The 16568-nt window shown below is 38.5% G+C and overlaps 1 protein-coding gene across 3 annotated transcripts in view; it reads left to right on the top strand.

Moving 5' to 3' along the window:
* Window positions 1–16568, top strand: part of LOC139936930 (arf-GAP with GTPase, ANK repeat and PH domain-containing protein 1-like) — a 99011-nt gene that overhangs the window by 67224 nt on the left and 15219 nt on the right. For 2 of the 3 annotated variants that reach the window (XM_071931764.1, XM_071931766.1), the window contains exons 6-11: window positions 1876–2192; window positions 2643–2747; window positions 5881–5985; window positions 8453–8630; window positions 9109–9267; window positions 15936–16079. In XM_071931764.1, the coding sequence (XP_071787865.1) occupies window positions 1876–2192; window positions 2643–2747; window positions 5881–5985; window positions 8453–8630; window positions 9109–9267; window positions 15936–16079 (1008 nt within the window). The remainder of the gene's footprint in view (window positions 1–1875; window positions 2193–2642; window positions 2748–5880; window positions 5986–8452; window positions 8631–9108; window positions 9268–15935; window positions 16080–16568) is intronic. The other variant, XM_071931765.1, reaches the window with a different exon arrangement.

Genomic DNA, 16568 nt, shown 5'->3' with positions numbered 1-16568 from the left:
AGTGGGCGTGTCTTTATTATGAAACATGTGCAATGCATGGTCTCAATGTGGATAGAGGTTTCCAAGAGGGTGAGTTTAGTGGCTTGGTCAACTCAATGGCTCTGCAGCATTGGCTGCAGCTACAATGCAGTGGCTTTGGCTATGTGGCAACATTGGCTTTGCAGTGTCAATGGCTCTGCACCATTGGTAGCGGCTTCAACACAGTGGCTTAGGTTTTGTGGCAAAGCTGGCTATGCAATCTCATGGCTCTGCACCATTGGCTGCGGCTAGCTATAATGAAGTGGTTTAGGCTGTGCAGCAACATTGGCTATGCAGTGTCAATGGCTCTGAACCATTGGCTGCGGCTACAATGTACATGTAGTGGCTTCGACTATGTGGTAATGTTGGCTATGCAGTGTCAATGGCTCTGCACCATTGGCTGCGTCTACAAGAAGTGGCTGAGGTTATATGGCAACTTAAGCTATGCAATGTAAAAGACTCTGCACCATTGGCTGCGGCTACAATGCAGTGGCTTAGGCTTTGTGGCAACTTTGGCTATGCAGTGTCAATGACTCTGCACCATTGGCTGCGTCTACAATAAAGTGGCTGAGGTTATGTGGCAACTTAAGCTGTGCAGTGTCATTGGCTCTCCACTATTGGCTGTGGCTACAAATGCAGTAGCTTAGAATTAGTAACTTTGGCTATGCAGTTGTTATTTTGCTCTGCGCCATCAATCGGCTGCCCTTCATGTTCCCCTGGGTCTCACACTCTTTTAACAGTGCAGTCTAATCCGTCCAGCGGGCTCTAAGAAATGGAACAGTGAAGCAGATTGTTCATCAGTTTACTCAGCCAGCCACGGTCTGTAAACCAGGCCTAGGGCTGTGCTTAGTTATATGACATGTATGAAGGCAGCACAATCTATTCCATGCACCAGTTATTTAGGCCATAGGGACATAATTATTATGAGTCCCAGTGGTATTGCATATTGTACATTTATGCACCATTTGTAGTATACACAGATTTGACACAGTAGGCGTAGTTGCGCATGCAAATATAGACATCTGCATGTATGCACAATGCTTTTCATTTTATACGTTGAATTCACTTTTTGGAGAAGGGTTTCCATTGACTGAAAGATTGGTATTGCCAATAATATCTTCTTTGCGATGAGGAACATTTATGTACATACATTTTACACATGCATATATTTACAGAGCTCAAAATTACGCTGGACTGTTGGCCTGAGGCCAGTGGTTGCAGTGTTGAGCCAAAGTACACAGTTCAAGTCCGGCAGTCTTGTATTTTTCAATTAAATACAGACATGATAGTCTTCTTGCGTTAGTCTGAATTCTGAGTTTTTTGCCTGTGGAAAAATCAGGAAAAAAATATGATTAAATTGCTTGGAAAGTCTGGTAATAGCCTCCACTACACTGTATGTGTACATTAAGGTCAGGCTTTGTATTCAGTATGGCTGACCGTGTTAGTCGACAAAGTAAAAGGAAAACCGTGCAATTTCGAGGCATGTTTGTGTGGATCATTGTATTCCACTTTTACAATATCTTTCTACCATGCATTTTATAACAAACGGTTACAAATGCTTTCAAAGACAAACTCGACCGATCCAAGGCAACGTGTTCCTTTAAATGCATGTTGTCTCAGGATTCAGGAATTGTTCTTTCATTTTGACTCTGGTCTTGTACAGAGGAAGTTGATTCTTGTTCTTAAACATGGCAACATAATCAGACCAAAAAGTTGTGTAATCATACAAAACCAAATCAAATTGCAAGACTGTTTTCCCATCTTTTTCCAATTATGAATTGTTCCTGTAAGAGTTACATTGTTGAATTCAAATGAAGTTTATACTGATTGGATATTTAAATATTTGATCTGTTGCAGCTGCTCAAATAATCCAAGAGCGTAAGCATCAACACTTCTTGTCGTTGGGTCCTCTGTCAACATCAAGCTCCTCCCTACCCAGCACCCCACACTCCGTCCGAAGTAACAACTTTGGCATTCCAGGACCTTACCCCCAGGGCTCCAACACGGCACCCAGTACTAATCATTCAAATAGTGGAGCGCCCCCAACGCCGACTGCTGGGCGCAGGAATCTGAGCGGTGGGAGTCGGGAGGGGAGTCGGGACTCCTCGCAGCCCAGTCCGAGTAGCACGCCGAATTTCACGCGGAAATCGAGGCGGAAGTCCAACTTATTTACGGTAAGGCTGCCGCAAGTTATGGTCATGTTCCCTGTGTTTGATAGTAGTAATGAATTCTGGTTTTGTTATATCCAAATGGAGGCCAGACTATTTTTGCTGTTGAGCCTCAGTGTTGTTTTATTGACTTTAAAGGGAGAACAAAATCAAGATACATAGAGCCTCAGCTAAACTATTTGCGAAAAAAACCCAAAACAATTTGATCCATTGGTAGAGACCAAAGTCGATTTTACTCAAATCCATTAGTTAGCATTCGTTTCGGATAATTTATTTGATTTGGTTTCAAATGAATTTATTACATGTACAAATGTTTTTCCTCGTTAAAATTGTATACACACATTAAACATTCAGAGTATCGCATGATCATTCATGTCTGCAGCTGAAAGTGACATCCACGGCCAGTTTGTGTTTTCTCAGAAACAAAATAATAAATTGTTTTTCTTCTAATTACAGCAACCAGGAAAAGGAAACAAAGTGACAGAAACCAAAAACGGAGCTGAACCCGTCCCGCGGCCCTCGCATGGTATAGGCAGTGGAAGGAGTATACCAATAATGCAGGTAATGAATGATATCCTCACGGTATGGTGTCACTATATTGCACTACATTAATGAGCACCTGAAACTAAACGTGTATTTTGACTCAAAACCAGGGCCCAGTTTCATAGAGCTGCTTAAGCAGAAAATATTGCTTAGCAATTGGCTGCTAAACAGAAATAAGCAGGATACCAGTCACAAATTGTACTTGTGGCATGATAGTTTAGCTGGTAACCTTATTCTGATAAGCAGTATTTTGTTGTGCTTAGTTACTTGTTCTGCTTAGGCAGCTCTATTTGGCCCTGGCTGGTTGACTACTGTGGTTGACCATTTGGAACCAGCCTCAGGTTTCATTTATGGTCTCGATAGCCTGTTCCATGCTACTAAATGTAAAGTGCAGAAGGGAACTAGTGACTTTGTAGCGAAAATGCAGAAGGCAATTGGAGTGTTGAATACCAAACCAATGGTTGGCTAGACTTCCAAACGAGTCGTTAGAGTGAGTGCGTCACTGTGCATGTACGTAGTTAGTCAGTGGTCAATCACGGGTTGACTAAAAAGTGCACACTCGAACTTGGTCATAGTATTGCAATTACTGTGGCAAGATCAGTGCGTCTGTGGCTCTTTTAGGATGTCATAGTCTAGCGATTTAGAGAATCAAATTCAAGTTCTGGTGGTTTAGTCATCGGGATGTGGGTTCAAATTCTGGTCGAGACACTTTAGTGTCTTTAGAAATACTCTTCACCATAATTGCTTCGCTTCACCCAGGGGTATTTGGGCAATTCCACGTCATGGACATTACGTTTTGAGACATTTTTAGAACTTTGTTGGTCAGTTAAACACACCAAGTAGCTTTGATTTATAGTTTTGTGTTTGATACTAGTATCTTGTGTCCTAGTAAGTCAAATGATACTATGTATTTGGAAAAGTTCAAATTAATTAAGGAGTCAGAGCACTGCTAACGAGCGTCATGGACATTACGAAAAACGGAAGTGGGTTTTGGGTACAACACACTCAATTCCAAAACTCTGTGAAGTTAAAGTTCAAAATTTTTAGAATACCTTTTTATTTGCTAAACAGGGAAGTAGTTAACATGAACAGTGATAATATTTTTAAGAAAACCTGTCAACTTTCTTGTTACACGTCTTAATAGAGCGTCATGGACATTACATTTTGGGTTATTTTTAGCGTCATGGACATTACGTCAAACTTGTAAAATGATGCATCATGCTTTTGCCCTGAATTTGTAAACCCATGTGCTGCCTTGCTCTTAATATGGGTTTTAAACTATAATGAATGTCCCTATCTTAATGTTTAACCTCTTCCAAACATTTTTAAGAACCAAACCTCCCCCAGAATCTCACCTAAACCCCGCCCCTCGGTAAGTCCCCTTTTTGCACTTTCCGTCCACATCCAACCAGGCTGGCTTCTGCCTTGGAGTAGTTATGATAGACCAGAGATGTAGGTATACATGAAGTAACCTTTTTTTTCTAATTATCTTTAACATAATTCCCTTTTATGTGTTTCTCACAAGGTGATTGTTCATCTTGAGTAATATACTGAACATCTTGCGTCAACATTTTGTGACGACAGTAAATGGAAATTAAACATCAAAGGTTTCTGTAATTTTCAAAGTTGATCTGGATACTGCTATGTTCAAGACTGGGTGAACAATTCCCAGAAGATCAGTTAAAATGAGTTGGGAGGACTTCTTGGGAGGAACAGGTCAAACGTAGATGCTTCCTTAGTTTTCCAAATACGAGACAGTCATTGAGGTCATCCTCTACACGTTCCACCTAGATTGACATGCAAAACAAGAGCGGAGAACAACAAATGAGGGAAAGATTGGCTGCATGGGGCTTTGTTTATCACAATCATGTTTCCATGTTTTGTCTTGTTTTCTCTCTATACTTGTTCTGCCTCTCTACTCAAGTATTAGCCATTCTGAAATTATGTAAAAATAAAAAATTACTTTATGTATGACCTCTTTGTATCCAAGCTATCCGTAGATGTGTACAAATCTGCATTACGCCTAGGCCTTGCGAAGTCTTCTTTGATGATAAAGTCTGTTTATAATGTCCTACATTCATTTAAACTTGTCTCACCAACAGTTCACATACATTTCAGTATGAAAATGTCACTTGAATGTTTTTAGGAAAGATCAGTTCCATGAGAAAACTCACCTGAAAATCACGGATTTGGGCTGTCAGTTTGTAGAATCTGTGCACGATGTTGCCACTAAACGCGCTGCTAAAAAAGAGCTTGAAACAAATTTCTGATGAGGTCTATGACAAATGTTCTCTTTGACTAGTCCAGGTTTACCTACAATAGGTCCAATTGATAAATTGTAGCATTTACCTTCAAAAAGGTAAGTTTCATGATACATGTAATGTCCATGACGTAATGTCCATGACGCTAAATGTAATGTCCATGACGCTCGTTAGCACAGTTGTAATTAATTTTTTATTAATTTTCTTGCATTATAGGATTAGCCCCTAAAAACTAGCTTTGCGTATGAAGTCTCATGAAAATATCTCTTACTGGCTTTAAAATATAAAACTAAACACCATGCATTGTCATGGACATTACATTTCATAATTGGTAATAAAGGGCTAATTAAAACGAGTGGCAGCACCCTGTGAATAAATTGACAATGAAGTTTCTTTAAAATTGTGAATACTTACCACCAGTTATATGTTTTAAGCCAAGAATAATTGAAATATCATCTAAAATGTAACCAGGAGGGCATTTTAGACAATTGTGCCAAACATTTCTCAAAAATCATGAATTTGGCACAAAAACAACTTTTTTAATAAACAATGAAAAACATGGAAAACCAAGGGAAAAAAATGAAACAAACATAGATTTGAAATCACTAGGTATCACTCTTTCTTGCTACTTTAAATTTAAATCCACAAATTTGACTTCAATTTTTTGGGCCGAGGACACTTTTTGGTGGAATTGCCCATTTATGAGTGCCTGCTGTGACATTCATGGATGTTTAGTAATCAGTTTGAAACTTTAAAGGATACTGAAATGTATGGTTTATGTTTTCTCAAATCAAGTTTATTTTTCAGTACCCTTTTTTCCTCTGATAACTGAAAAACTAAATGCTGTTCAAAATATTAATTGTTTTTTATTTCTCCTTGTGTCCGATCAGGGCTTGCTGTACAAAAGAAGTAGCAAATCCCTGAACAAAGAGTGGAAAAAGAAATACGTTACGCTATGTGACGATGGCAAGCTGACCTACCATCCAAGCTTACATGTGAGTACAAGTAGAAGTGCTCAACTGAACCAAATGCAACGCATCAAGAAATACCGCTGTGTGGCTGCACAGAGATGCGAGCGTATACCCCACCCCCTCCCCCTCCCCCTCCCCTCCCCCCAACACACACACCAGACAATGCTACATTGGCTACTTGTTAACCATCAAGTTACTTGTATCATTGTGTTAACAATTTAGCTCCTCAATATCTGTCTGGTGGATCTGTGTGGATCTGTGTTTCTGTTTATACAGTGGCGTGTCGTGGCCAAGGGGTCCGTTCACTGGACTCAAGCTGAGGGCCCAATTTCATGGCTCTGCTTACCGCCGAATTCTGCGCTTACGATCACGATTCCCTGCTTATGTGCAAGCGCCGAATTTCTGCGCTAGCCCAGTATTGTGTAGAATGCCTAGTAATGTGAAGTATGCACGCGCAGAAGCCAAAATTCGCCGCATACCCGTGAATTACGCTTGCCAAAGGCACAGAATTCCCTGCTTCCGTAAGCGCCGGTTCTGTGCTTACGGTAAGCAGAGCCATGAAATTGGGCCCTGGTGTTGTCAGCAGCTGAGTGTGGGTTTGAATCCCAGTCATGACACCTGTGCCCTTGAGCAAGGCACTGTAGCATAATTGCTTTGTAAAAACTTGGGAAGTTAAGTGCATTCTGCTCTACAAGCCAGGTTCCTAGTGGATGTAACCCATGCCTACATGTACATCCTTAGACTGTAACAGGGTTACCATTAAAAAGTTATGCGATCTCCCATAAAAACAATGTAAAAAAAAAGGCTACACCATCCAAAAACTAGCTGCTCTTATGATGACAATAGACCGATCCATTAAGCTCCGCCCCATTGCGTATTGACCAATCACAATGCAACGAAGATCTGACAAATCAAGTCCAACATGCGTGCGCGTATGCTTGGCGCGCGCAGCAGAGTTGTGCAGAAAGGCATTGGAGAGGCTTACGTGTTCTTGCACACACGTGAGTTGTGGGCGGAGCCTAATGGATCGGTCTATTCCTCCTATGTTGCAGGACATGTTTTATGGAATGCTCTTCCAAACAGCATTCCTTCAAGAAGTTGTTTACACTCATCTTTTTGCATAACCAATTGTTTTGTCTTTTTTGTTTCTTACATGTATATTGCCTTTGTATGTACATGTATTTGTTCAGTAAAGTTCTTTGATCTCTGAATAAGCGCTATATAAAATGTACTATAGAAGTGAAAGTGAAATCCCTTCTTCAGCTACAAATAACAAGGATCTGAGATGATATCAGATGGTTCACACAAAGTTCCGCTATGATCACCAATGAACTATGTTTGTCAATTAGCAGTCGTCACTAAACTAACCTACACTACACTGTAACCACCAAAAGAAGGGTAACCTGAAATACAACGCAGAAAGTTAAGACATTTGATCCAAGGTTAAGGTGTTCACTTTTCTCTTTGAGACAGACTTCATGCTTCGTTCTTTTTTGGTGAAAATGGATGTTTCTGTTTAAAACAACTTTACACAAGATATATAGCATCTTAATCCTTAATACATGTAGACTGTAATAATCACAAAACGCAGAGACATTGTTAAATATTGTCTAATTTTTTTCAGTGAAAATTTTCACAGTAACGATATGAAATAGAACATTTTGTTTCGTGTTAAAGACAGTGGACACTATTGGTAATTGTCAAAGACCAGTCTTCTCACTTGGTGTATCTCAACATGCATAAAATAGCAAACCTGTGAAAACTTGAGCTCAATTGGTCGTCGAAGTTGCGAGATAATAATGACAGAACAAAACGCATTGTCACACGAAGTTGGTGCTTTCAGATGCTTGATTTCGTGACCTCAAATTCTAAATCTGAGGTCTCGAAATCAAATTCATGGAAAAGCACTTCTTTCTGGAAAACTAGAGCCGTTTCTCACAATGTTTTATCAACCTCTCCCCATTACTCGTTATCAAGAAAAGTTTTATTCTAGTAATTGTTTTCAGTAATTACCAATAGTGTCCACTGCCTTTAAAAAATGTTGATACCATGTAATGTATGTTAACATACTGCATTGGAAAATTTCATATCTGGACAAGACCTTTGCTTTGACTTCTTTATGTGAATGGAATAAGGTCAAACCTTGCAGCCGTTTGTGGCCGCTATGGGGATTTTTGTACAAGCCGCTTGTGGCTGCTATGGGCATTTTGGTACAAGCCGCTTGGGGCTGCTATGGTCATTTTGGTGCAAGCCGCTTGTGGCTGTTATGGGCATTTTGGTACAAGCCGCTTGTGGCTGCTATGGGCATTTTGGTACAAGGCGCTTGTGGCTGCTATGGGCATTTTGGTACAAGCCGCTTGTGGCCACTATGGACATTTTGGTACAAGCCGCTTGTGGCTGTTATTGGCATTTTGGTACAAGCCGTTTGTGGCCACTATGGTCTATAAAGGGTTGAATGCTCTCCTCAACCTGTCTATGATTTAACCCACAGGACTACATGAACAACATCCACGGCAAAGAGATCTTGTTGATGAACACCACAGTCAAAGTTCCTGGTAGGAGGCCACAGGTTGTCCGTAATAACCCTGGTGGGTCACCGAGCAAGAGCGCCCCCGGATCCAATGGAATCTCCAACAATATGCGTGCAATGACGATATCGGGGCATACAGGTATTGTAGAATTCAAAATGGGAGGCATAACGAAAGGTCATTTCAGGTCAAGTGGATTCGGAATCGAGAAAAAAAAATAGACACATGGTGTTTTTAGACAATTTGTGTTTTCAGTTGGTTGGATTCCTGTTTGTACTCAAAAAGACAAGCAAAGGAAGACCAAATAAACACATGAAGAAAGGCATTGGCACTGCAACAATGCTGAGCTCAAATTTGTGGGGAAAATCCACACAATGTTTCTCATATTCTTATTTGGGGATAAAAACTTATATCTTTTTTCGCAACAATAATACTTCAAAGTGAAATGATTCTCTAGCTGTTTTACTAAAACAAAGTAAGATTTTATTGCTGTTACTTTTAAGAGTGATAATCAAACATGTACCTTCCCTTTAAGATAATCCTTCCTGCCATCTTTTTTATCACTTAAACCTCATATTATATCATGTTGTCTCCTTCCCTGCTGGGTCTTTTTTTACAGGCGGGAATATGCACGCTAACCAAGCAGCATTTGCCAAAGACGGCGGGGTCAACTTCCACTCGTTCAAGGAGAGGCAGGAGATTAACGCTAAGTCCACGTCCCTACCGAGGGATGCCGTGTGGGACTCTGTGGTCATCTCCAACTCATCCGTTACCCCAGGTAGGCAAACTGACCCGTGTTCACTCAAAGATTTTAAAAATCCATGTAAATTTAAGTTAAAGATGCTATGTCAGATTTTTGGCCGATTTGACCCAAAAATTTTGATTTAAAATTCAATAGGTATTTTGATGTGGGTTGAAAAAGTTAGAAGCTTTCATTTGAGCCATTGCTCGAAAAAGTCCAACAATTATTAGTAGCAGTGAAATAATGTACTCAAAATTAGTTTTTGTTGGGATCCCGACAATATATTACGTGACCAATTCTTATGTGTTTTATAAGAAACGTTTTAAATTTTTGTCATGGTTCCTGACCATTAAAAGTAAAAGTTAAACTTTTTTTCGTTTTAATGTATGGGGCCAAAAATCTGACATACATGTAGCATCTTTAAGTATATTTTTTCAGAGCAGCCTTAATATTTTGTTGTCAGTCAGACGGCTGACTTGCATATCCACCCAGGGCAATTCTCAAACCTTGGGAAAACTTCAATGTTCGAACTACCACCGCGTGCAAAGTACACGCTGCTCTAAAAAGTACAGACATGAAGGCTGGTTCATACTCGCTGCATTTCCACTGCGTACGCAGCGCGTGGAGCCCAAGCCAGAGACGGAGCCAAAGCCGGGGTTTCAGAAAGGCCCCTGGACATTCTTATTCCAAGCGTGCACAGACATCCTGCTTATCGAGCTATGATTGGTTTCTCCGCACAAAGAGGGACAGATGGTACTGGATTTTATGCTCCCTTTTTCCAATGGTTACTTTGTAACACCTAATTCCAGACTTTTACAATTTTGTTCATACAAATGTGGCTTACAAGAATGAGCAGGCTGCCACCATTGCTTCTCATTGTAGGAGGATCAATGGGAGTATGAAAGTGTGAGCATTCCGAAATTCCAAAAAATCATGGCAGGTTGTTCGGTGACTCAATAATACATGTACGCATACCGATAGAACCACAAACCCCAGTGCTTATTATGAGAACAACAAAATTATGCTAAGTATAAGGTTACCTGCCAAAATACCAATTCGCATACAGATACATGTACCATCTGTGACTGGTATCCTGCTCATTTTTGCTTAGCAGACAATCGTTAGTCAATATGTTCTGCTTTTAAAGTAGCACGATGAAATTGGGCCCTGGTATTTTGATGACAAGCAATTTGGCCAGCTGACCACCCGGAGGGCAGACCTAAGTGTCATGCTTGGATGGGTGTTCATGGTAACCCAATTGTAACTCCCCCCCCCCCCCCCCCCCCCAAAGGAACTCACAACTCACAAGACGCAGCTACTGGCTTTCAAATCAAAGTCACCGTTTGTGTAAAAGGAAACTGTCCTGTTCTGCTCACATAAATAACAGCTAGAATTAGACCTTTTCTCACAAGATTAGGAATCTCTGAGCATTTACACTTTGGACTCTTGGGTATTGTCAAGTAAAATTTAGCAAAGTTGTTTACCTCCCAAGGGAATAATTGGAACTCAAGTCCTTTGTCATTTCTTATATTATTGTATTACTAACTAGACGTTATAACAGAGGGTTTTGCAATGGTAATAAATTAAACAAAGTAATATTAATAACTGACTTTCCAAATCTTCTAAAGCCAAAACATTGAACAGCAACTCAACTGGGACATTTTGATTTGTGACAGAAATTCCTGCTTTATAAAGTAAACGTGTTACAAAAAATTGTATTTGTAAAAATTGTTACCTTTTTTTTTTTTAATGCCTCAACTGACTCAATACAAAGGCCAACAAACTTGAAATAAACAATTCAACAGATTGTTGGTTGCAAATTCAGTCAAGGGAGCTCTAAATCTGGCTTCTACAACCAGTTTGGATTAAAAAAAAAAAAAAAAAAGAAGATCTTGGTGCCATTTTTTTTTACATGTACTGGCACGAGATCAAAATTCAATTACAACTCCAATTTTGTATTCATTCTTTTATTTCTATGGTTTTCAATTCAAAGGCTAGTTGCATGATGAAAAATTGTTATTTGCACAGGGCATATACATGTAGCGTACTTCATGTGTCTTATCCCTTTCCGGCTGATATAAGAAAGCGGACCGTTTAAAGGTCCCCGAAGCACCAAACTAACATTAGCTTTTCGCACATTCAGAATTGCCAAAGTTTGATTTCTGCACTGCATGAGTAGCTTCTCAACTATTAATGCAAAGCTACATGTTAGTAATGATAGGACTGAATTGATGCTGTAAAATAAAACTTTATAATAAATAAAAATAGTAATCAACAAAACTGCATCGTACAACTGGCTGAAGAATGACCTGCTTAATGCCAAATGGTTACAAACGCTTTTCAAAGACCGACTCAACCTATTCAAGGCGACGTGTTCCTTTAAGTTACCATGGTACTGTTAACTCATGATAATTCATGTAATTCATCGTCCACTGTAGTAACTTTCCATCAACAGCGCTTTTTGGGGTGATGTGTTCTGTAAAATGTGAATGCATCCCCCTCTGGCAAACAATGCTCTGTAACTACACACAAAATACATGGCGTGGCTTTCCAAATGGCAGCACGTTGTTTAGTTTTTGCAATGAGACTTTAATATAGAGAACAGTTACATACTTATTAGACATGTTGATTGACTTTTAGATGCATGGAGGTGCAAAGCCCAATGGGTTGTTCTGTTCAAATAATTATTCACGTTCATCGAGTACAACAAAAATTCTGAACTGGCCTACACGGACATTTTTTGTTGCCCGGATCAACTTCATGAATAAGATTTTATACTACATGTAGGTCAGGGATGAGATTGTTCAGACTTTTGGCTGAATGCAGACTTTTTATGTTGGCCTGGTGAAGAAAATCAGACAATATTTTTTTCCACAAATAAAGAAATCCTGCTCACTGGTCTACTTCTCTAGTGCTTTGGATACTGTTTCCAAAAGCTCCTTGGAATCTATAACCTCAGGGGTTTCCAATCGGTAGAAATGGCATAATTTTAACATACCTTTGAATTTGTATCCAACCTATAAACTTTTTCGTTAGTAATGACTCTCACCCCTGGTAGGTGGATCATAGTGTTTTCATATATTCATGTGTTCTGTTTGTCATTTTTATTAATTTATTAATTTATTAATTTATTAATTTTCTTGTGTCATATCTTTGTATAAGAATTACTAAACCTTCAGATGGTTTATATTCTTAATAATCATTAAAAAAAGGTTTACATGGCGCAATGTAAAGAAAAAGGTCTCATATTTTGAAACCGTAGCTCCATAAACCTTGCAGGAAAAATGCTGAATGCTGAAGTGCCATAAGCATCACTGAGTGACAGACATGAGCGCTAAACATGTATAAGATGCATTTTTTACACCCAGTCTTTGGAACATGTATGTGAATATGAATGAATTCTACCCAGAGCAAGTTTAAAGGATTCGGGTACTTTTTCACAATGTCCACAGATTTACATTAAACTTACAGGGTTTGAAGATATTGATAGTGGAAAGCTTCCCTTCAAATATTACTAACTGAGGTTGTGTAGTGTTTGAGAAATGAGTAAAACAAGTCACAAAATAATTTTCGCCTCAGGAAGAAGAAAATTATTTTAGCATGTACAATCCCATTAACCAGTTATAATATTATACCAAAACCATAGCATAACTGGTAAATACGTTTTTACATGCTAAAACTGAGACGAAAATTATTTGTTTAACTCATTTCTCAAAAACTAAAGCACCTCAGTAAGTAATATTTCAAGGGAAGCTTTCTACTTTCATAATCTTCAAACTGTGTAAGTTTAATGTAAATCTGTGACATTGTGTTTTGTGTTAGAAAAAGGTACATACGTAGACCCTTTAAACCACAAATATTCACTAATGATTATCAACTTCTTATTCTCGCATGTGGTGTCCCGGTTTCTACTATTATTCCCACTTTGGTAAGGCCAACCGTTTTTTATATTCTGCACAGTGTTTTTTATTTTTTAAAGACGATCTTTGGCATCATGTCTGAGCGTGAGACGGGAACGGCATGTGGTTTGATTTTGTGTTTACTGAAATGAAACGCCGGAACGAGTGATTTTTTTTATAGAGTGATTTTGAAATTAAGCATGACCTGGATGAGCAATCTAGCGTTCACTTCATCTTTTTATTTTTAATTATTGATCGTTACCATCTGAATCCAGGACCCATTGCTACAAATGTCACCTGCGTTATATTTTGAATATTATTGTTATTTTGTTTGCCATAACAGTACAAAAAAAAATACAAGACAATATACCCCGAGTTGGGCAAGGACAACAAAAGCAAATACAAACTACATGTATGATGCGCAGATCTGTTGCCCCCACATCTTTACTATTACAAAGGAATCGAACAGTATTGTTATTTTGAAGAATACTACCATCCCAAATTTTATTTTGTTTGAGATAAACAATTCAGGGGGTCACCACAACAAAATGTGTACAGTATCTCCTTAGGTGGTACATATGTAGCTACATGTATGCTCGATTTTGAAATTATTAAAACGTTGTATCTTGTACACAAATAACCAAGTCTGCACCGATGTTTTTACACATGCATTATTATTGTGCATTATTGTGCTACAACGTTTTTGCAAAATCGAGATGTAGCATTTTTGTTCTGACCCGACAAGTTTATCTGTGGACCAATCAAAAACACTGTTGAAACAATTGATCATGAGATTGTTTTTGTACATGTTTTAAAATGCTAGATATTGTTTTGTTTTTTTCAAATGGGCACTATCCCAGAATTTCGAAGTTCACAAATGTTTGCAGATAATTTCAGATAATCATCAATGTGTTTTATGTGCACAATGGTGAAGACAGTTCAATTAGTTAGTAAGGTTTTATATTCAACCACTTTGAGCTACAAATGTAGTGTTTAAAGACAAGTTTTTCTAGAGACTGGACTTTAACCTGCAACCTCCAGATTGCTTGCTGTCCTCTTCCAACTGAGCTATCCAGCCCTATGTTAGGGGAGCTCCCCATTTGTGTCTCTGTGTGATTTTTTTTTTTTTAAAGGCAGTGGACACTATTGGTAATTACTAAAAATAATTATTAGCACAAAAACTTACTTGGTAATGAGTAATGGGGAGAAGTTGATATTATGTGACATTGTGAGAAACGGCTCCCTCTGAAGTGACGTAGTTTTCGAGAAAGAAGTAATTTTCCCCGATTTTGATTTTGAGACTTCAAGTTAAGAACTTGAGGTTTCGAAATCAAGCATCTGAAAGCACACAACTTCGTGTGACAAGGGTGTTTTTTTTCTTTCATAGTTATCTCGCAACTCCGACGACCAATTGTGTTCAAATTTTCACAGGTTTGTTATTTCATGCATATGATGAGATACAGCAAGTGAAAAGACTGGTCTTTGACAATTACCAAAGGTGTCTAGTGTTTTTAACAACTACAGGGGTGGATTTCACAAAGAGTTAGGACTAGTCCTAACTTAGGGCTAGTCCTAGGAGATATACAAATTGCATGGATAGTCCTAAGTTAGGACGAGTAACTGGTCCTAACTCGAGATAAGACTAGTCCTAACTCTTTGTGAAATCCACTGCTGGCCGCGCGTGATAGGCTTTTTGGTTGAACACACCCAAATAAATCAGAATTTCAAAAAACTATAGCAGGTTTACCTTAAATAAAGTACAGTGTATGTACTTGTAGACTGTGTAGTGTACACTGTGCTGAAATCCATCAGAGTCTTGTCAAGTCTCGAGTACAAATAATAATAGTAGGCATATACCATTCTAAGGTTTTTGTTCTAACTCATCTTTAAGGAAATGATTTACATACTGACATAGCACAGTGGTTGTCAAAGTATGACTAACACACAATAACAGCATGGAGTGCATTGCCGTTCAATTAATTTGTTTGGGGTTACTTATCGTGTGAACGCTTCAAAGAATTTGCCAATTACTCATCAAAGGTGTTGTTTGTTGTTTGTGTTTTATGGGGGTTTTGTTTAGGCCTTGAGACTAAAGAAGATATTACCAAAGTTATATTGTTCCGTTTTTTTAACTTATATATACGGTATTCATTTGGGAGTTGCCCTACAAGTTAATGACCCAGGCCCAATTTCATAGAGCTGCTAAGCACCCAAATTTGCTTAGCATGAAATTTCTTTCTTGATAAAAACAAGGTTACCAAACACATTTCCATTTATTGCACATTGCTTGTTACTGGCATTCAGCTGTTGTTTCCTTATCCTGAAAATCATGTGCAAATTTGGTTGGTTATCCTGTCATTACCAAGGCAAAAATTTCATGCTAAGCAAATTTGTGTGCTTAGCAGCTCTATGAAATTGGGCCCTGAAACTGATTTGGTATAGAGCACCAGAGGGCTCTTGATAATTCAGTACCTTGAACACCCATCAGGGTGGATATGTGCACATTACAATTATTATTTTATTATTTTGTTATTTTATAAAACAATGCTAGAAACAACACCCGGCAGTTATTCATATAGACACTACAGAAATTTCCAAAAGTCGCTGCAGGCACTCGTAATAAATCTTGATAACAACCCATCAGTAACAAATTCTCAATTTCAAACAATTTTAGATTGATTCATCAATTGTTCGATATTTTACATTTTTGTCAGCTCAAAATAATGAAGTTTTGTTCTGACAGTTGGTTTGAAATAAAGCCGAGATGAAGAAAAATAAAGATTTTGTTTGTGTTATTTGAATTAGGTATTGCTAATGGCATGGACACGCCGATGGCGTTCCCCCAAATGGGTAATCTCGTAGGAGGGAAGGAATCGTCTAAGAAGAAACACAGACGGATGAGGAGCTCTGGAGGAGGCAAGAATGTGGACACATCAAATCAACAAGAAGGTTAGAGACGATCTAGGGAACAACAACTCCCATGGGCCCAATTTCATAGAGCTGCAAAGTACAAAGAATATTGTTCTTAAATCTAAAAATACAATGGCTATGTTTTAACAGGTTTCCTTATCACAACTCCCAAGAAAATGAAAGGAAAATGGCTATTTTCTTCCTGAGATTTATGTTCTACAAATAGCGATTTTCAAATCAAATAGTATTATGACGAAAGTAGTTTGGACAAGCTAGGAAAAAACACATTATGTGCTAAAAATAAATTTTGTCTTATTTTGAAGCTCTCGTTTAGCTTTCAGCTGTTGGCATTGTAAAGATACAACTACAGTTAACAAAGGAATACAACAATTATTAGTATATATAGAAAGGTTTGCAGTAACACCATGTAATGACTATCTCTTATGAGTTGGGGTGGTTCTGAAAAGAACCGTTGGTTTCAACTCGACGTTTCGATCAGTATGCTCTGATCGTCTTCTGGAGAATAAC

The sequence above is a fragment of the Asterias amurensis genome, chromosome 5, assembly GCF_032118995.1.
Source record: "Asterias amurensis chromosome 5, ASM3211899v1".
NCBI lineage: Eukaryota > Metazoa > Echinodermata > Asteroidea > Forcipulatida > Asteriidae > Asterias > Asterias amurensis.
The sequence above is the reverse complement of the archived record's forward strand: the minus strand, read 5'-3'. Positions and strand labels throughout refer to the sequence as shown.